We start from the raw sequence: 20325 nt of genomic DNA, 5'->3' as shown, positions 1-20325 counted from the left end.
AATAAGCAGTGTGATGGTTACAGGACAGGGTTTGATGTTAGGAGAGCTGCACGAGCCCTCCATGCTTGGCCCCAACCCCAGCAGCTCTGAGGGCCTCTGCAGCTGCTCTCTGTCACCGGTTTGGAAGGGTGAACCTCGGGACCCCATGGGACACAGGCCACGTTGAGGCCGCAATGGCACCCCCAGGTTCTGCTAGGGCCCTGACGGTGAGCGCTGGGCTTGGGAGGTGAGACACTATGCAGGGAAAGTCTGCCCACCCGAGCTTGTGGAAGGGGACACAGCTTTACCCTTTGCTATAGAAGGATAATTTGAGAACTGTTGCATGCACAGTAACTCAGGGAAAGGGTAGTAACTGGATCTAGTGTCATATTCTTCATCTAGGGAAAAACAGGACAGGACTTGGAATTGACCTACTGAATTTTAACTGAACCGACATTTCATCTTTTGATTTTATGTGTTCTCTTTTCACATTGTCCATGAAACGCTCATATCATGCCCTGCAGTAAAACTGTGCCCTGACCCTACAGGAAATGAAGTACACACATAACCTACAACACCAGCCCGTTCCCAGCCGTGTGCTCTTAGGGAGGGAGGAAGAAGGAAGTTTGGAGGGGATCTGTGGTCTCCAGTAGCCGCTATTCTCGGCGACGCACTAGTAATTATCTACCCAGTGGGCACGCCCAGTCCCCACCCAAACCAGACAGAGGCTAAAAGCAGTGTGGGCTGAACCCCATCGCCACCGGTGCTCCCGTAGGGACTCACAGCAGTGCCCCTGATCATATACAATATACATACATGTTCTTTAACAATATAGATACATGTTCTTTGATGTACAGGGCTGTGAGGGGTTAGAGTTTTCAGCGCTGGGAGGGTTTAGAGTTAACAGCGCTGTGAGCGGTAAGAGGTAAGAGTTAACAATGCTGTGAGTTTTCGGAGCTCAGTTCTCCAAAAATCCCCACTGCTAACATCCGTTTTGTGAATATTAGGAGATGTCACTGCATATACTGTATTGTGCCAACAGTATGAAGAGTGGCATAACAGTGTCATGAAAGACGACACCTCTAATGGCATCTTATGGTGTGTTATTACCTAATTTTTATGATTAGGATGAGGTAACGTTGTCACAATCAGCAAGCAGCCGTGAGTTTGTTTTGTCCTTAAGGAATTACAGCACAAATGAAACCCAGCAGTGGAAAACATAATGAGTCCCAGTCCAGGAAAGGAAGGAGGCAGAGATGACAGCGTGGAAATGGCACAGTGTGGTCCTACTCTGCGATTGTAGAGTTAAACGTTCCTTTCATTATTGGGCTCTGCTATTGACTGGCTCTCAGAGCCCGAAGCTATTGCTCTGTCTAGCTCTCAGTCCAATCGATGCCTATCTCCTCAGATCTCCTGCGGAATAATGGATGGTGATATGACCAGGTAGTGGACCATCCGTCTTTGATTGCGCTTTTGAACCACATGGCACTGCCAAAGCTCTTTTGTTTTGTGTTGGCAATAACACACAAGGACAATGATATCAATATAAGGAGGAGGCAGAGAGAAATTAAAAGTTGTTTATTTTCTTTTTACAACACTATATATATATATATATATATATATATATATATATATATTTATTTATTTATCACCCGTATTACAAGTGCACAGGAAGAGGGACAGGATTGTCTGTCATCTCAGCTCTATCATATGTCATAATGCCAGGGTGATTTTATTTTATTTTTTTTACAAAAATCTGCCATTTGCCTGCAACTCACAAGCATGGCTAATTCCACCTTAATTGCTATGACAGACTGCACTAGCATGTCACACTAGCATGTTATCATGGCTAATTCCACCTTAACTGCTTTGACAGACTGTACATGATTAAATGTTTCATTTCAGATATTAAGGCAGTAATATACAATATTTATTATTAAAGGTATTTTGGTCTGTTTCCAAAAATGACCAAGTACAGACACAGGAAAGGAGCAGCTGATAAATACACTTATATGGGTAGCAACGTGGAACTGATAAGAACAGAAAATCTGGTTCAAAACACCTCACCTCGAGGCACAGCTTTCCAGCTTTATTTAGTTCTGGAGAAGAGAACCACCACCCTCCCCAACCCCACCCGCCCCCCGAGATAGAATCTCCAGCAAGTCCAAAAACAAACAGGCGCATTCCAAGGTAGCTGTTGTAGGAGGGCCTTAAATCGTTTGATGTAAAAAAAAATATCATTTTTGACAATATTATGAAGGTGCATGATGGTTAATTTGATCCCAGCCCAGAGAGGATTTTGGTTAGATCAACATGCACCAAACAGTGAGTAAAAAGGGCAGCCTGTAGAGATCTGTGTAGAGATCCAATATATCTCTGCTGATGTTTCAGTGAATCCTTCCATACATCTCAGAGAAATACACATGGAGAGGCATCATAGTGTAGGAAAATGCTGTTCTACAAAACACGCTATGGCATGAAAAATAATACAGAAACCCTGCCTGTCATCTCTTTTTTTTTACTTTACAATGGACTATGGTTTACACACAGCACACTGTGTAGCAGATCACGTATTTAAGATGAGCGCTTTCCCTGTACTCTTCCTGTTATCAGGAAAACGTTCCCAGCTGGGAAAGATGGTGATGGTATCTTCTACCTGCCTAGAAAAGGCTTGGCAATCATTTCCCTAAACTCCCTGGCGTGGTTCTGAGTTTCAGCCTGAAATAGTTCGAGCCCAGAATCAGTTCCCAGTCTGGGACCCTCACACCAGTCACGGCTCCATGCCCCCCCACCCTCACCCCTTCCCCCGCCCCTCAACCGCCTTCCCTCCCCTGCCCCTTCCCTTCTCAGTGGGTGGAGGCTCTAGCTGCTTATCTTGGTCAGCATCTTGTTGATGGCCTGCTTGACGTGGGTGGTGGAGCTCCGGCGGCGGGCCTTGCCCTGAACGGCCCGGCGCCTCCGCACCTCGCGGCACAGCTCGTGGAAGGCCTCGGCCACACCCCCGCCCGTGCCCGCCTGCTCAGCACAGGCTGAGCACTCGTAGAAGGCGCAGGCCATGTCAGCAGCCAGGCGCTCGCCCTCCTCCGTGGCCACCTGCCGTGCATGCTCCAGGTCGGCCTTGTTGCCCACCAACACAAGTGGCGCTAATTTGGGCCGCCGCACCTCCTCCAGCATCCCACGCAGCGGTGCCATGTCCTCGAAGCTGCCGCGATCCGTGATGTCGTAGACAAGGACAAAGCCGTCACCCCAGCGCATGTGGCCCTCCCTCTGCAACTGGTCCTCCTGCGTCGGGGGAGGGACAGAGTGTGAGAGTGGGCTGTGTGTGTGTGGATGTGTGTGATTGTGTCTAATATCTTCTAAATATGTACTGTGTCAGGTCTGACTCCAGGACGGCTTCCCCTGTCGCTACCAGGGGAAGTTGGTGAGTCACGTCTTGTCAGCGCAATCAGCCGTGATGGGCTGCAGCTGCCTTTCTCCCTATTTAGGAAGCACAGTTGTAGTCCATCACTGCTGAGTTGTTGGTAGTGGTTACTATGTGCAGTCAGCCCTTGTGGTACAGAGTTGCATTTGGTGTTTTATCACCAAGTTTTTGTCTCTGGTGGAGATTTCTCTCTATCCCAGTTGATTTGAGTACTTACTCCTGCGCCACTCTCACTGACCTCTCTCAAGCTTTCCCATTCAATCTCTGTTTTTGTCTCGTTTGGGAAAGACAGTTTTGTTACTTACCTTGTGTAAGAGAGAGCCAGTTATTTTCCCTGGTGGTTTCTGTTCGTTTGTTTGATTTATTTTGGGTTTATTATACGTTGCGTATTTCTCTAGACAGAGAGCCAGCTACTTCCCCTAGCATCCTTAGTTCGTTCTCCACTGTTTTGCATATCATGTTGGATCTTTCACGTATTTCTGTTATCCTCCATTTTTCTGCTCACGTTGAGTCTCTCCGTGTTTGGTTTTCTCGTTTGTGGTCTCGTGTTGTCTGCACTGCCGCTTATCATTTCCTGCCCTAGGGGAGACACTATTGGGTCTGACCAGTTCTCCTCACTTAGAGGGCCTCACTGTCCATGTCACATTGTTATGGCAGGGAGGCAAAGAGAAGAAGTTACTCGTGCTGGTTGACTCAGGGGCAGCGGGCAGCTTTATTGACACCTCCCTAGTTGCTTTCTATCCCGCTCGTATGTTTTGAGATACACCTTACTGTTGCTGCAATTGACGGGCGAACGCTTCAGTCAGGCAACATTTCCAGTCAGACCGCTCCTCTAGAGATGAGGATAGGGGGACATTGGGAGCGCATCATCCTTTACGTTATCAGTGCCCCAAAAACCAGCTTGATACTCTGGCTCTATTGGCTGTAACGTCACAACCCGGATATAGACTGGCTTAATCTGTCGGTTAAGCAGTGGGGTGCAGTCTGTCATAAGTCCTGCCTTGCAGCAGGTCCTCCTAGATCATCGAGGGGCCCTCCAGAAACTACTGATCCTAAAATAGTTCCCACCGAATATCACAGATTACAGGAGGTCTTTAGCAAGCAAAAGGCAAGGTTCCTTCCCCCTCATAGGCCCTACGACATTGCTATAGACCTGCTACCTGGGACATGCCCTCCCAGGGATAGATTATTCTCCCTCGCTCCACCCAAATGGAAGGCCATGGACACCTACATTCAGGAGTCTTTGGCCGAAGGTCACATCAAGCCATACACCTTTCCCGCTGAAGTGGGACTCTTTCTTGTGGGGAAAAAAGATTGGGGGTTGAGGCCATGTGTTAACTACCATGGGCTTAACAAGATCACGGAAAAGGACCACTAATGCCCTCAACTTTCAAATCTCTGCAACAGGCCACTATATTTACTAAATTTGACTTATGCAGCACTTATAATTTAATAAGGGTACATGAGGAGTTTGAATGGAAGAAAGCCTTCATTACACCCTCAGGTCACTATGAGTATCTAGTGATGCCATTTGGGCTTATGAACACTCCCACTTTTTTATGCATTATATAAACAAATTGTTGATGGAAGCTCAAGACCGCTATGTCTTTGTCTACCTGGACGATATACTTATTTATAGCCAGTCCCTTCAGGAGCACATTGCGCCTGTTGAGAGGGTTCCCCAGTTGTTGCTGGAGAACCACTTCTACGTTAAACTGGAAAAGTCTCTTTCCTGGGGTTCCATATCTCCAGAGACAAATTGGCCATGGATTCAGCCAAAACTCGGTCCGTGGCATCCTGTCCCATTCCCATGTCCGTCCACCAAGTACAGTGCTTTTTTGTGTTCGCCAACTTTTTATCTCAGATTCATCAAGGGTTGTGGTGCGTTGGCTGCCCCCCTATCCGCACTTACTAGCAAGACCCTTGGAGGATTCATCTGGACTCCTCAGGCCCAGGCCAGGCCAACCTTAAGAGCTGTTTTGTTTCCGCTCCCGTGGAAGTTGACATTCTACTCACACCACCTCACTCTTGCCGAGCAGAATTATGACGTGGGTAAGAAGGAACTCTTGGTGGTCAAACTGTCTCTGGAGGAGTGGAGGCATTGGCTGGAGGGTGCCAAACACCCTTTTGTGGTGTGGACTGACTACAGCAAATTGATATACCTCCAGCAGGCCAAAAGACTTAACCCTCGGCAAGCCAGGTGGTCCTTCTTTTTTGAGAGGTTCAATTTCACCTTGTCATACACATCTGGGTCAAAAAATATATAGCCCAATGCCCTCTCTCGTCTATGGGAGCCCACCTGTGATCTCCCTAAACCAGAAACTATCATTGCCCTCATTAAAATTGTGGCACCCATCCAATGGGATGTCAAAACTGCAGAAAGAAAGGCTCAAGCACGAGAGACCAACCCAGGAGGGTTTTCTGCTAGTAGGCTCTATGTCCCTGCTTGGGTGCGGGGGAAGGTCATGGAGTAGGGCTCATGCCTCACCTTTCGCCACCCTCCCTGGTGCACCCTTGAGGTCGTTTGTCATCGCTTTTGGTGGTCCGGTATGGACCAAGCCGTGGGCACCTTTGTGGCTGCTTGCGAGGTATGCGCCTGAGGTAAGACCTCACATTCTAAGCCCCTGGGTGTACTCCATCCGCTTCCTATCCTATCTCGTCCTTGGTCTCACATCTCCATGGATTTTGTTACCGGGTAGCCCCGCTTCCCGAGGCAATAAGGTGATTTTGGTAGTTGTTTACCGATTTTCTAAGTCCAGCAAACTTATAGCCTTACCTAAACTCCCCTCTGCTTGGGCAACTGCCGCTATCTTCCTGCAGCAGGTGGTACGTCTCCACAGCTTCCCCGTGAATGAGGTGTCTGACCGTGGGCCCCAATATACAAGTCATTTCTGAGGGTCCTTTCTCAAGCTCCTGGGTGCCAAGGCTAGCCTCTCATCCGGCTTTCACCCCCAGAGCAACAGTCAGACTAAGCAGTTGCACGCTCCGGTGCCTCGCCTCCTCTAATCCTGCTACCTGGTCTGACCAGCTGATGTGGGCTGAGTATGCTCACAACACCCTCAGGCACTCGTCGTTGGGCATGTTGCCCTTCGAGTGTCTGTACGGTTACGCTCCGCACATGTTTGCCAAGCAAGAGACAGTGGTGGCCGTATCCAGTGCTACGGCCCTGGTTCGTCGATGCAGGTCGACTTGGCAGCAGGCCTGCAAAGCCTTGCTCAAAGCCTCATCCTGCAATGGGTGTTTGGTTTTCTCGTTTGTGGTCTCGTGTTGTGTGCACACCTGCTTATCGTTTCCTGCCCTATTCCTGTACTCATTGGTATGGAAAGTTAATATGTCATTTCACACGCAGGCTGGCACTTGGGTTCGTCTGACAAACAAACACATCATGGTGGATCTCGCATTCGAGACTCATCGTGCTACACTAAGGGTGTTTTGGAATCCTTTCAACTGAGGGTGCATTCTGGGCTGTGGATAGCAGGAGGTTTGAGTGTATCTGGACATTAGAGACCATCTCGTGTCATATTGCTCATGACAAAAACAGGGACCACAGAAAGAAACAGTTCACATTAGGAATGTCTAGGGGTGACCTGCAATAGTCGCTGATTCGACTATAGTCGACTATACCCCCTAGTCGACTATGAACGTCATAGTCGAATGTACCATTCTAACTGCATGGGGGTGCCCAAGGATGCAGCTAAGCATTAGTTGTTACATGAAATGTCTTTGTTTTCATTATATATAGCCTTTTGTCAAATAAAATCATCCTAATTTCTATTAATAAATATTTAAAAATGATGTTTGCGCATTGCCAATAGGCATCTTCCTTACTACACATTAATAAATCACACCCTGCTGTTGCACAATCCAAACGAGCGGAGCTGAACACGCTACAGAATACGCGCAGCACCTGCTAAAAAACTGCCTACTTAAAAACTTCAAAAGTATTTTGAAAAAAGATGAATCAAACAAAGTAAAGTGCAAGTTATGTCATCAACGTCTTTCATTTCGCACGACAACAACCAACATGGCATACCATTTAAAAGGCGTAAGGCGAAAAAAAACGTTTGTCGTTTCAGTCGTGTCGTCTCGTCTCGTCGCGGTGCATCTCGGCAAGTAGGCCTATAAACATTTTTTGCTGTTGTTTGCTTTTAAACCCCGTTACTTTAACCTTTCCTTGTATTTTTTTGCTGTTGTGTGGCAATTATTTATATTTTCAGGCAGGCATATTTTATTTAAAATGTTTTTGACATTTTGCACAGTCCCTGTCTGACAGTTCGATATGCGCAATGCGCACTGACGGTTAATGTTCTCTAACGTTTCATAAAAAAATGAATAAGTAAATAAATAAAAGCTGAATAAAGCCAAACAACCGTGTTTATTCATTTATCTGAGTGTTTTAGGTTTTTACTTTGAAGAGGAAAAAAGTCCTGAATGAGAACGGGATCCCGTTTAAGGTGTTCTAAATAAAAAAATAAAAACAAACCATTAATCGACTATTAGTCGACTAAAGGGAAAAGCTGACGAATCAGATTCGACTATGAAAATCCTTAGTTGAATACACCCCTAGGAATGTCTATATTTTTGTTTGAAAAACCCCTCTGACAGTATAAGATACTGGAAAAACAAGCCGGCGGCCACTTTAACACTGGCATGTCAGATCGGACAGGCCGCTGGGGGGATTCAGCAGCATGAGATTCAGTAGCTGGATCAGAATTCAGACGAGGTCAGTGAGGGATGTGAGTCGGCGAAACACGTCTGGCCCAAATGGCCCAAACTCCAACCCAGCAACCAGCGCCCTTGCCAGCTTCTGGACGTAGTGTGTATACGGATATGAGGTCCTGAAACAGCCAGGAACCTGCTGTCCCCCAACGCTGTTGTCTGTGGTGTCTGGGGGCACATACTCCAAATGCACTGCTTGGCCATCTTAAAATCCCAGAGGCAGCGTGAAGCTATAGAGGGCTCAGTAGCGTTGTGTAACTATACAAAGTGAATAATTTGTTACATCTCTACAGTGCTACTTTTAGGCTAATTATGGATTTTTGGTCAATTCTATGCACTTAGAGGCTTTTTTGAATGATTAATTGTGTTCATCTCTGCACAACTGTGCCATATCTTAATTGGCTTATTTTATGACTGTCCTGTTCTGAAAACATGTTTTTGTGTACAACCATGGGTGTGGTAGTGGGGGAAAAGTGGACCTGACTACCCAGGGCCCGAGTAGGGAGAGGGGCGCATTTTGCTCATGTGCCTCGTTTACTGGCATTTATGGGGGCCCACTGACATTGAGAGTGTACAGGGCCCAAAATTTGCTGCAACGATCCTGTGTACAACTGCATAAAAAAATAATATGCTGTGTTTATAAGTCTCTGCATGCACAATACATTCAAGTATATTTACAGTAAAAATGTAGACATTAGGTATACATAGGGGTACCAAATAGACTGGCAAACATGTGTAGAGACAACTGTAAGTTGTTAGTTACCACTGCTGGCAATTATTGTACAATTATTGTACTGTAGGTTGGTTGACTATGTGTACCACAGTTCTATAGCTCTGTTCTTTGTGAGTGGGGCAAAACCAGGTGTTGGCTTTATTCAGTAATTGTACTTATAAGTACTGTTTATGCAAACACTTGCAAATAAAGCACAATGCATTGATATATGCATACACAGCCTATTAGGACCTTAACTCTATTTCTAAAAATGGGTCATTCATGAAGGAGGCCACTGGAAACAAGGAGAAATTGTGCAAAGAACCAAGCAAATTAGCATCAAACAGCTAATTCTGAATACACACAGTGGCAGAAACCAACGGAAAACCCAGGTGTTCCTAAAGAGGAGCTGGCAAGAACCCAGTGTATCAATCATCCAGTGAATTGCTGACCTGACACTTATTATTAGCCGTACTGACACGTATTAGCCGCGGTGTATGGTATTATTTTCATACAATGTTTGCATATGGTCAACATTTTTCCAATGTTCTATTCACACCCTATAACATAAATATAGACAGGCTAAAGGGCCATGGTGGCTGTACATTGGATTAAGTAGTGGATTAATCAGTGGATTACACCTCACAGCTGACAGAACGATGTATGTGAGAATCTAATGTAGAGCTGCAGAGAAGGTATATACAGTGGAGAGGGTATACACTCTGTGGAAAGGTAGCACGACATTAAAATAAATTTAACTGAACAGAACCATAACTAAATGAATAACATTAAATAAGTATAAACTTAATTAAACCTTAAATTAAATAGGACCTTTACTAAATTAAACATTTAATATAAACTTAAACTAAACATACCTTTATTAAACTGAACCTTAAACTAAATATAACCTACCTATACTGAGCCTTACAATAGCATTAACTAAATATAACTCGAACTAAACTAAACTAAACTAAAGAAAATGTAATCTTAATGAATGCTAACCTTAAATGTAACCTTTCGATATATCTGCCCTGTGGTGCTCTTTCTATGCTAAGCTGCAAGCTACATGCAGAATATATCCTGCTGTCTGTAACGAGCATTCACCTGCCCAGCTGTGTCCAGTATCTCCATGCTGACCAGCTCATCATCAATGTTGGCTTGATGTCGGTATGTGGACTCTTTAGAAAAGAGAAAGAATACATTAGTACAGGAACTACAGCTGTGTGTGTGTGTGTGTGTGTGTGTGTGTGTGTGCATGGCCGGCCCTTCCATTAGGAAGGTGCCCAGGGTAAAAAAGGAGAAAAGTGGAGGAAGAAATGCGGCAAAAAAACAGGTAATATAATGGTATTATGTGGTGATTTAACACTATAGCAGTGGCAAACCGGCAGGGCCTTCAAAATCAGAATATTTCACACCGTTATTTCTAGGTAAAACAGAGGAAGGACCTGCCCTAGGACCTTCTGATTATCTGTCGCATACCCTTGCCTTTTACATTGAGAGCTTTTATGGATTGGCAGTTTAATCAACCAATCATATTTCGAATTAGAATGGTGGGGGCGTGCTCCAATGGTCTAAGGGTATTCTCGCTGGTCCTCATGCATTAGTTCTGCGTGGTTGGTGTCTCATGAGCTTTTAGCTCATGTTAGCTAATTAGCTAGCTCTTAGCCAGCACTGCTGTGAGATTTTACAAACGGAAAGGATGGAATCGCAGGATGTTTAGAATAGATAAGTGTTCAGCTATTAATAATTTGCTTACATTTGTGAACCAATTGTGATGTTTGGAATTCTAACTGACTGGCAATTGGTGGTTAAATGATACAGAAGTTGTGTACGTACGTTGCACATAGTACACGTGATGATGATAACAGTGGTGTGGACGTGTTTTAATACTATGGTAATTGGCTCTCACTTTTATTTGAAACAAATCCAAAATGTCGCCAATCTGTAGCAGTGGTGTTTTTCTTTGAAACCAGCTCGCTTGATTCACAACTAAGGCCCCATCCACACGACGCCGGAGATTTTTAAAAACGGAGGTTTTTGTCTCCGTTTCAGCCTTCCGTCCACAAGAAAACGGCGTTTTTGGTCACCGAAAACGGAGGTTTTTGAAAACGCCTTCCAAGGTGGAAGCTGGAGTTGAAAACTCCGGTCTCGGCGTATTCGTGTGGATGGGGAAAACACATGTTTAGGAAAACGCTGACGTCACATAGTGAGTCTGCGCATGTCTTTTTTTGTTTACATTCGCTCAGCTTGTTCAGCATGGATACGCAGCTGATACGCAGCCGTGTGGACGTAGATATTTTTGAAAACGGAGACAAAAACCTCAGTTTTTAAAAATCTCCGGCGTCGTGTGGACGTAGATATTTTTGAAAACGCTGATCGTGTGGACGGAGATATTTTTTACAACGGAGACAAAAACCTCTGATTTTAAAAATCTCCGTGGTGATCATGTGGACGGGGCCTACTTTTCCCCTCTGTATGATCTTAGTGAACACCGCCACTCCATAACCATTTCATTGAGCTCCAACTGCTGACCCCGCCCACAGATCTTTTTAATGGATGCGCAAAATGTCTTAAAATGTACACTTGAGAGTATTATTTAGGGTGAAATAATAAATCAGATAAAATCAGTTAAACAGTTGTACACACACACATACTTCTTGTGCATACAAATAAAACACACACACACAAAACACGACATACATATGAAATGCATTTATGCACATTCTATTTACATTTACACAAGCAAATGCACCTGTGCAAATACACATTAATTGCATTTGTGTACAATAACTTAAACTTGCATAAGGTGCACTTGAGTTTTCATAAATATAGCACTTAACTATGTTTGTATGTATGTAGGCGTGTGAGTGTGTAAACAGTTTTCAGTGAGCCAGGAAGTCATTTAATTGTAACAGGAAAACACATATTTAACATGTACACAGCACGCTTGTGAAAGTAAGGTGTAGGGATGTTTGGTGTGTTTAATAGGGGTGTGACGATACACTCAGCTCACGAGACAAGACGAGAAACGATATTTGGGTTCACGAGAACGAGACGAGACGAGATTTTAAGAACACTAAAATGACAAATTATATGACTAGACAACAGACTTTTATTTAACTGAGTTACACATGCATTTTGAAATGTTTATAACTCTTAACTTGCATGATGTAAGCATGAACTTTTAATAAACTTCTTTCTCTACAAATTGAAAAGTTAAAATAAAATAAATAAAATTTAATATTTCTCATTTTTTCAAGCGCAAACAATATTATTTGCAAAACAAAAAGTTCTTCTCTGTCAATACAGTGTGAAAATAGTGCAAACAGAGCCTGACCAAGTTTGTCACTGAATTTGCTGCAACTACACTGAGCAGTTGGACAGGTGTACCTAATAAAGTGGCACTAGTTAAACACTAGTTAATTGGACACTGGTTAATGGTATACCATTACACAAGGTGTTTGACCTTTAAAAAGGCTGTAAAATCTGCATTCGATGCTGACATAATGATTCTTCACATTATAATAACAAGCATGTTGTATTCCTATTAAACACCTGCCTTCCAATTGCTTACCGGGAACAAAAGTGCAATTATGTATATATGCATACATCATACATCAATTATTATAACCAAATGTACATCGACTATTTATGTGAAGTTGTTTTGGTGTTTTATATCTATGTGGTTGACTGTTTAGATGAAGGTGTTTTACATGAATGCACAAATAATGTGTCCACAAGTATTTCACTGCTTTCACTTCTCATACATGAGTTTATATTTGCACGCACGCATCCACACACACACACACACACACACACACACACACACACACACACACACACACACACACGACACAACACAACCCAGCACCATAAAAGGGCACCAGCGCAAACTTCATCTGACAACTCTTTGTGTCATTTAATATGACTGCGATTGTGCCATGTCTCTGCTAATCTTACTGAATTTGGTCACATCTCTTTCACCGTCAACAAAATTCCAGATGACTCATCTGAGAACAACACTGAAAAGCCAGTCAGGGCCTGCTGTGCTTTTTTTGCCTAATGTGCTGTGGGCTATTAATTCGGCCACAGTCACAACCATGAAAGACACCACCACTCACGGTGGAGTGTTTCGCAGCTTTCAGGTAGTGCAGCCCTCAGGCATGAGAAGTACACACACCACCCGTTCCCCTGTCTCACTCCACCCGCTCACCTGTCTCACACCACCCACTCCACACAGGTGTCATCAGCATACAGCATTCTGATGAACACACACGCATGATTCTCCAAAAGCTTGCCATTTTCTTCTCCTGTTATCGTCAGAGGAGTGAGGGCCCCAGAGCATTGCACCAGGCCCTCCACCCTGCTGTGTACAACCTAACACCGCAACATCAGATCAATCAAATTTACCATACCTTCATGCAACATGAGAGGACTTCATTCAGTCCAACCACAATTAATGTCCCCAACAAGAAGCCCTCACAAAAGAGAAATGTGGCACTATTAGAAATCCTAGCTATGTTAGGGTTTGTACTTACAGCTAAAACAACATATATGTACTGGGTACTGATGAAGCCAACACAAGAGTGACTAACATTAACAGTACCTTTGAGTAAATCTGACACCATTACCTGACATTATGCTTGAATGGGCAAAACTGAGCATGTGTCTGAAGGACATAAAGCAAGTAACACCAATGAACATCCCCCTGGGAGCATTAGCATGGATGAGAACTTCCTGATAATGGTTTACTCTGTATAGAGTGGGAGTGACGTCCTTTAGTCTTTGCTGCACCATTCTGACAGAGTGGAGTTGGGCTTGCAGCAGCTACAACAGACTCATGCAGGCTGTGGCAAAAAGGAGGAAGACAGGGAGGAAGATGAGGGAAGATGGGTGGGAAGATAGGGAATAATATAGGGGAAGACAGGAGGGAAGACTGGAATGGGATGTCATCCCAAATGCTGAAGATCTGAGTAGCACCTGAAGCACGTGGCAGCTAAACTGAGCGCGATGCATGGGCAGTTAGGCAGGGGATGGTAGGATGTGGGCTGTCTGCAGTGATGGAGCTGGCTGGATACCGAGGGGAGCGTGAGCACCGTCACCGTGGAGAAGGGCAGCAGCAGGACGGCACTCACACGCCGGTGGTGAATTCCTATTGCAGGTATTCCATGGAAGGACACGCCTTGATCTGGTATAAACAAAGCCTCCTATCTACCTCCTGCACATGGTCCACTCTTTTCAGTGGAGGCACGGAATCTGCTCACGCACACACATGCATACACACACACACACACACACACACACACGTATGCATACACATATAAACAAGCACACAATCAGGCACAGACACATATGAAAGCACACACTGAGAAGGTATACACACAAAAACGCATGACTCTGTCAAGCACGCTCTATCACACTCACACATGCACACACACTCACACACAAAAGCTTTAAACATAAGCACTCAAGCACACACATGCAGGTATACACACATATAAACACATGAATCTCAATCAAGGCCATTCTATCACACACACTCAGACACACAAATGATTGGAAGGTGTAAACATAAGAACACAATCAGGCTTACACACACACACACACACACACACACAGCTATTCACACATAAACACGCGACTGTCACACACACACACACACACACACACACACGCGCACACTGTCTGCAGGCTGCGTTTGGCAGCAAGGAGGCCCAACCTCAGTCATGCAGTTCGCCAGGCTGCCAGCTATTGATGGCCACTCAAATGTCTCCTCTCATCAGGTGCCCGATTTCAAAATCCTGTACAGTTCAAGTGCTACAAGCATGCGGCATGAGAAGCAGACGGTCTCTGTTTCGCCGAGCCATACCATTCATCCCGTCTGTTTGTTCAGCACATTCGGCGGTGACACGGTCTGTGATATAAACCTCTGTGAAGAGACTTTGGGCTGTAGACACAGACTAGATGATTTCTTTACTGTATTTTATGGCCGTCCACCATGAAGGTTTGATATAAAACAATCATGGGCACGGATGAGGCACGCTGCATGTTGACAGCATGCCCATTGTGATTGAAGGCTGGGAAGGGGATCGTAGAGTGGAACAGCATGTTGTGAGGAGATGGCGTTCTTACCGAGCGTGGGGTCGTATTCCCAGATGAAGCGCTTGGTCAGGAACCTCACCACCAGTGCTGAAGACAGAGAGGTAAAGAAAGAAACAAATGTGATGATATTTACACAATAGCTGCGTGTAATCAGCCAGAGTGCAAAACAATGATGAGAAACTGAGGAGACCGCCCTGGAAGTTGACGGGAACCAGCGAGAAGGAAGCATATTTTGAAATCCTTCAGCACGATATACGCATTGTTTTAGATTAGTGTTGGTTCATTACCAGCCCAACCAATCATAGCAACTGGAAATGAAGACACTGGTGTCTCCATGTTGGAGAGAGAACCTGGAAATGCAGACTCATCCCACATCCCATGTCTCTTGTCAGCAGGTAAAGCTAGACTTCCCAGAAAATGCAGAGCTGCTCTCCCCAAAGCCTGAGTCAGACTGAGCAGAGTAAAAAATAGATCTGACAGAGCCTGTGTCAGTCCCACACTTCCTTCCCAGTGGTGAAGGGGTATTTTTATTTTTTTTGGTATACTCTGTTCTCAGGAGATACAGACTAGATCTGTGATATGGGTACGGATATTTTCAATAGGATTACTGTTGACTAATTCAGGTAGGCTGTGTCCAGTCAAATATTATGGTGGAGTATAATTGCACTTCTTCAGTACATACAAATTCAGTATTTGCATTCTATCACTGAGCTGTGTGGTTGTAGCCCAAACCCACAAGGCAATGTTTAAGGTGCCATTTTTATAGTATATGAACAACCAGTAGTCTGTCAGTGACTGGAAGCTGTACTGTCAAGCCTGTGCAGTCATAGCTGCCCTAGGCAGGCCTTGACAGTCAGCAGCGCATTAAAGGTGAAGTCTGGCAGGCATCTCCCATGCCTGGCAGGCATCTCCCATGTCGTAGAGTCTGCCGGGCTCTCCGCCTCTTTTGACGCTGATCACGTCGCCCTCAGGGGGGACCCGGCAGCTAGCCTTCCCCACCCTTCCGCCCCCCCACCTCGGGCTTGACCCCACCCTTTTCACCTGCTTGGTGGTTCATTACACAGTTCTACACCAGGATGGCTCCTAGACGAAGAAGGCTGCCCATCCTCTGAGCCTGATGTTCCGTTTGTTTTTATTATTTGTTTGTTTGTTTATTGTCTTTTTCTTAGACTAATTTTCGGTGGTCTTCACTGGTGTGTTGGTGGGCATAACACATCACATGTAGACACACACTGTAATTACATGCACAGCTGTAATCTGTGGGCAGGACATTTTAGGCCTCCTGTGTCCTTACATGGTTGGAAGTCATTCATCAATCAACTTCCTCTTACTCCTCAATTAACTTCCTGCTGTAACAGAACGATGAGGAATGACACACACAAGTTCAGTGTCTTCGGCCTCTCTTTAGCTATTCTATATCTCTCCCTCCCATTCTACCTTGCTCATTCCAATAATTCTCTCCTTCTGTCTAATTCTTTCTCTCTCCCGTTCATTGTATATCTTGCTCACGGTCTCTCTCTCTCTTTCTCTCTCTGAACTGAGTTCCATGAGGCGAACCCACTGCAGAATGCAAAAACCCGCCTCTCCTCGTCTTGGCCCCTGTACCCTCACTGAGCTCCTTTGTTGGGGGGCCGGTTTGGTGTACGAGCTTCCACTCAGGCGATTCATCAGGCCGTGTTCTCCGAGGGGTTTGTCATGTGCCTGACTGACTCTGAATAAGCTCCAGTGGGCCTGTTTGAGTCTGGAGGGCTATCTCTTTCTCTGTGTGAGGTGGCATTGTTACCGCCCCACCCCATGCTTCGTGGTCGCTGCAGGTAAAATTACTCTGCCAGAAAGCTAAAAAGACCACCCGACTTTGTCGTTTTTTCATAACCACCTAGCTCTAAATACAGAAGTATGTAATGAAATGTAAAGGAATGTTGACAAGGATGCAGTACCTGTTACACGCACAGTATTAACATTCTGAGATTCTGGAAGTCTGTACCACATTTGAACCAGTTTACTGCCTTTAAACGTCCTGTATCTTATTTCCAGCATGCTCCAAACATGTTTCCCATTGTTTTTCTTTTTTTATGTTAGGGATAAATCAAGCCAGACACTAATGCTTTGTCTAAATCACTTTCTGATAGTGGCTCAGTTCACTGTGAGGCCACGTGTGCGGTCTTCCTCTGTCCCTCGCTGCCAAGCACAGCCCGATGCCAATTCTGCTCCTAAAACCACCATCACCAGTTGAATGATGGGATGGCCTTTCATCGATCCAGGCTGATTTGCTTATTCCTGTTAACCGCGAATGAAGCGTTAAGCTAACCTGACCAACTTGCAACAAAAGCCAAAACAATGTCAACATGACAGCAGGCCCCTAAACAAGATTGATTTCATGAACCAGAGGCAATTTTTTATTTAGAGGAAACAAGACAATCGAGACCCCCTGGGTGTGAGTATCTTTAACAAACCATAGGAAGCTCTTTACCACCATTGCTCAGGTCCAACAGAGTCTTGCTGGACTTTCCAAGCCAAAGCCTCTCATGTGGCAAGGGACAAGATCAAAAATAAAAAACTTGGTCATAAAGCACAGATTCACTGAGGGACAGAGTAGAGATGGGGCGGAGTAGAGATGGGGCGGAGAAGAGAAGGAGCGGAGAAGAAAAGGGGCAAGGTAGAGATGGGGCGGGGTAGAGAAGGGGCGGAGTTGAGAAGGGGTGGAGTAGAGAAGGGCGTAGTAGAGATGGGGCAGAGTAGAGAAGGTCAATTGTTTAGCACATGTCTCTTCCAAAGATTTAATTCTTCCTTAGCCAACAAGGTGCAACAAGCTCTGTTTGGCTTGCACCAAATCGCACATTGCGAGGCACGCAACCAAAAGCATATGGTGCTTTTGTCTGCTGGCTTCTTCTTGGGCGTCTTGTCTGCAATGGCAACCACGGTGAGATGTGGTGAGGTGTGGTGAGATGTGGAGAGTACCCCGCTCTCAGAGCTCAGCCCGAACCGAACCGCATCAAAGGCCGCGTGCTAATTAACGGCCTTTTTTAATAGATTGGGTGAAAGACCCAACATTTGGGCCAGCACACACACTGTGGGAGGCAACTGCACTCATCCTTTCTTTCCTTCTTTTGATTCTAGGCTTAGGCTAATTACGTAGGCAGGACGCGAGTCTGATAACAACCAACAGCAGCACAATTAGAAGCCCACACAGCCACAAGCGTGGAGGGCGTGCAGCTGTCTGAGCAGATTTTATTCATTTCGTCAGGCCTGTGAATCTCGTCAGTGATTCACGTCCTGTCAGTAAAACATTCAATAGTATACGGCGCGAGACTGGGAGACTCTCTCACCATGGCTCTCTCATCCTGGCTGCACCGCGCTGGTGAAGTTCCGTTATAGTCTCGCGTGATAGGAATTTCTAAATAAAAGTAATAAATGCAAATTTACCGTTTCTACATAAATAACTACATATACTAGTTATACCTTCACTCTTTGTATTTACGAAACATCCTACATGGCATTATAAGGATGTTTGCAAAGGATTTGAAAACTTCAATGCACATTAAACTTAATGTTTTGCAGATAAAATTCAGGTAGAAATACATGAAAACACACAAACAAAATATTTCCATTTAGAACTTTATTTTTGCAAAAGCCGCATGGCTTCCCCTCTTTAAACACTGTTCAATTTACAGTTGATTGGTATTCCCAATTTGTCAAGCATTGTTCATTGTTCCCATGCGAAGTTTACAATGCAGATAACTTAACAGGCTATTCTTAAATGTTTTCCTCTCCATAAAGTAACTTTATGAACATATACACTGCCAATACAAGACTAGAATGTAAGATTCGTTTGTCTACAAAAACGAGGTATTTTAACTTACACTAAACGCTGGCGTCGGCCATCGTTTTGCACACGAACGAGCATGCGCGAGATCAGGAACGCGTTTGTGCCATGGCCAGGCAGCCACGCACACGCAGCCACGGGGAGGTGGTCTCTTTTCTCGAGCCGTACCCTCCTCAAAACATTCCTACTTATTATGAGTGATCTTTAAATGATATTTGATCCTTAGGCTCTGAAAAGCATACATTTCCATATGGGTCTTTCAAATTCATCTCTGTATATCTGTCTCTCTCAAATTAGGTACACTGAGATCAACTGGTTGATCACAGGGTTGACCAAAGAATACAACAAGTAGGTCTGACAAGATTCATATGCGTAATATGCATATAACAAAGTATGTACGTATGTATGTATATATGTGTGTACGTAGCATATTTGCTTCACTGCACAGTAAAAAAATCATTTACAGAACCATCTGCTTCTGAGATAAAGGCACTCGTGTCTAATGTTCACCATGAGTGTTAGCACACTTTGTTTTTTTTTTTTAATCAAATGGACACAGTGTTTCTAATAAGCCCATTTCACACGCACGTTCTGTAGCCTCGAAAATGAAAAACCTAACAGCCCTCTTCCACCTCATTGTAAAACCATAACTACTACAGCGAGAGTTGCAGCTCCATCGCAGGGAAATATCAGAAGTCAGTCCCAGGGGATGGTTCACACATTTCCCAAAGCTTCAGTTGCCAGAGGAAATGAGGGCATGCAGGAGTGTCTGGCTTTTGCTGAAGACGTCCTTCTGACACACCCTTTACCCTCGTGCCCTGAACAGGTCGAGTGATCGGTTAGTGCCAGCCCACACAGGACTTCTTATTACAGATGATCACTACACCATCCAGTCCTCGTGTTATGGACAGGAAAGGACCGTGGACTGTGACCACATTTGTGTTATGTTTTTATATTTAATCCATTCATTTGGAATGAACACCCACAGCAAACATGACATTACTGGGCGTTGTGAAAGCCTTGTGTCACTGGGGTGAGGTAAGTCAGATGTTGCCAAGGTGGGGGTGTAGTTTCAGCACAGCGCTGTGGTGATGGGGGCATGGTTCTGAATGTGCAGCTGAACCTAAGCGTGTGCAGCAGTGTTGCTGTGGGCTGGTACACATCTTAATGTTACTGCTTGGCTGAGCGATCCACAAATTACACATATCCAGCGAACAGTCCTCCGGCTGGAAACCAATGACAAAAGGCCAAAGGATGGTCAACCAAAACTGCATCATGGGTGAGATCCTGTACTGATGGGTGTTTCTGGTCATTTTGTAACTGCAGAATGATATTTGGTGCAACAAGGTTATTGAACCCATTATGTATCAGGACACAGCATTTCGTTGGCAGAAACACTGCATGATCTTTTTTTTAACCACAGCACTATCTCTGGACCCAGGCACAAACCCTCACGCCCTCTCTATGATCATAGCGATGGAGCAATCATGAGGCACGCGGATCTAAGAGGCAGCACAGCGGCCATCGTCACAGAGCCGACTGTCCAGTGGTGTTGGACATAAACAGAGT

General features: G+C 44.9%; 1 protein-coding gene across 2 annotated transcripts in view; it reads right to left on the bottom strand.

Moving 5' to 3' along the window:
• Positions 1–2825: 2825 nt before the first annotated feature.
• The window catches only part of rerg (RAS-like, estrogen-regulated, growth inhibitor), a 35626-nt gene continuing 18126 nt past the window's right edge, over positions 2826–20325 (bottom strand). For both annotated transcript variants that reach the window (XM_077006420.1, XM_077006419.1), the window contains 3 exons: positions 14964–15020; positions 9936–10009; positions 2826–3261 (listed from right to left, as the gene is read on the bottom strand). In XM_077006420.1, the coding sequence (XP_076862535.1) occupies positions 2842–3261; positions 9936–10009; positions 14964–15020 (551 nt within the window). In that variant the 3' untranslated portion in view covers positions 2826–2841. The remainder of the gene's footprint in view (positions 3262–9935; positions 10010–14963; positions 15021–20325) is intronic.

This window comes from Brachyhypopomus gauderio, chromosome 5, assembly GCF_052324685.1.
Source record: "Brachyhypopomus gauderio isolate BG-103 chromosome 5, BGAUD_0.2, whole genome shotgun sequence".
In the NCBI taxonomy this organism is placed as follows: Eukaryota; Metazoa; Chordata; class Actinopteri; order Gymnotiformes; family Hypopomidae; genus Brachyhypopomus; species Brachyhypopomus gauderio.
This window is presented reverse-complemented; position numbering and strand designations above follow the sequence as displayed.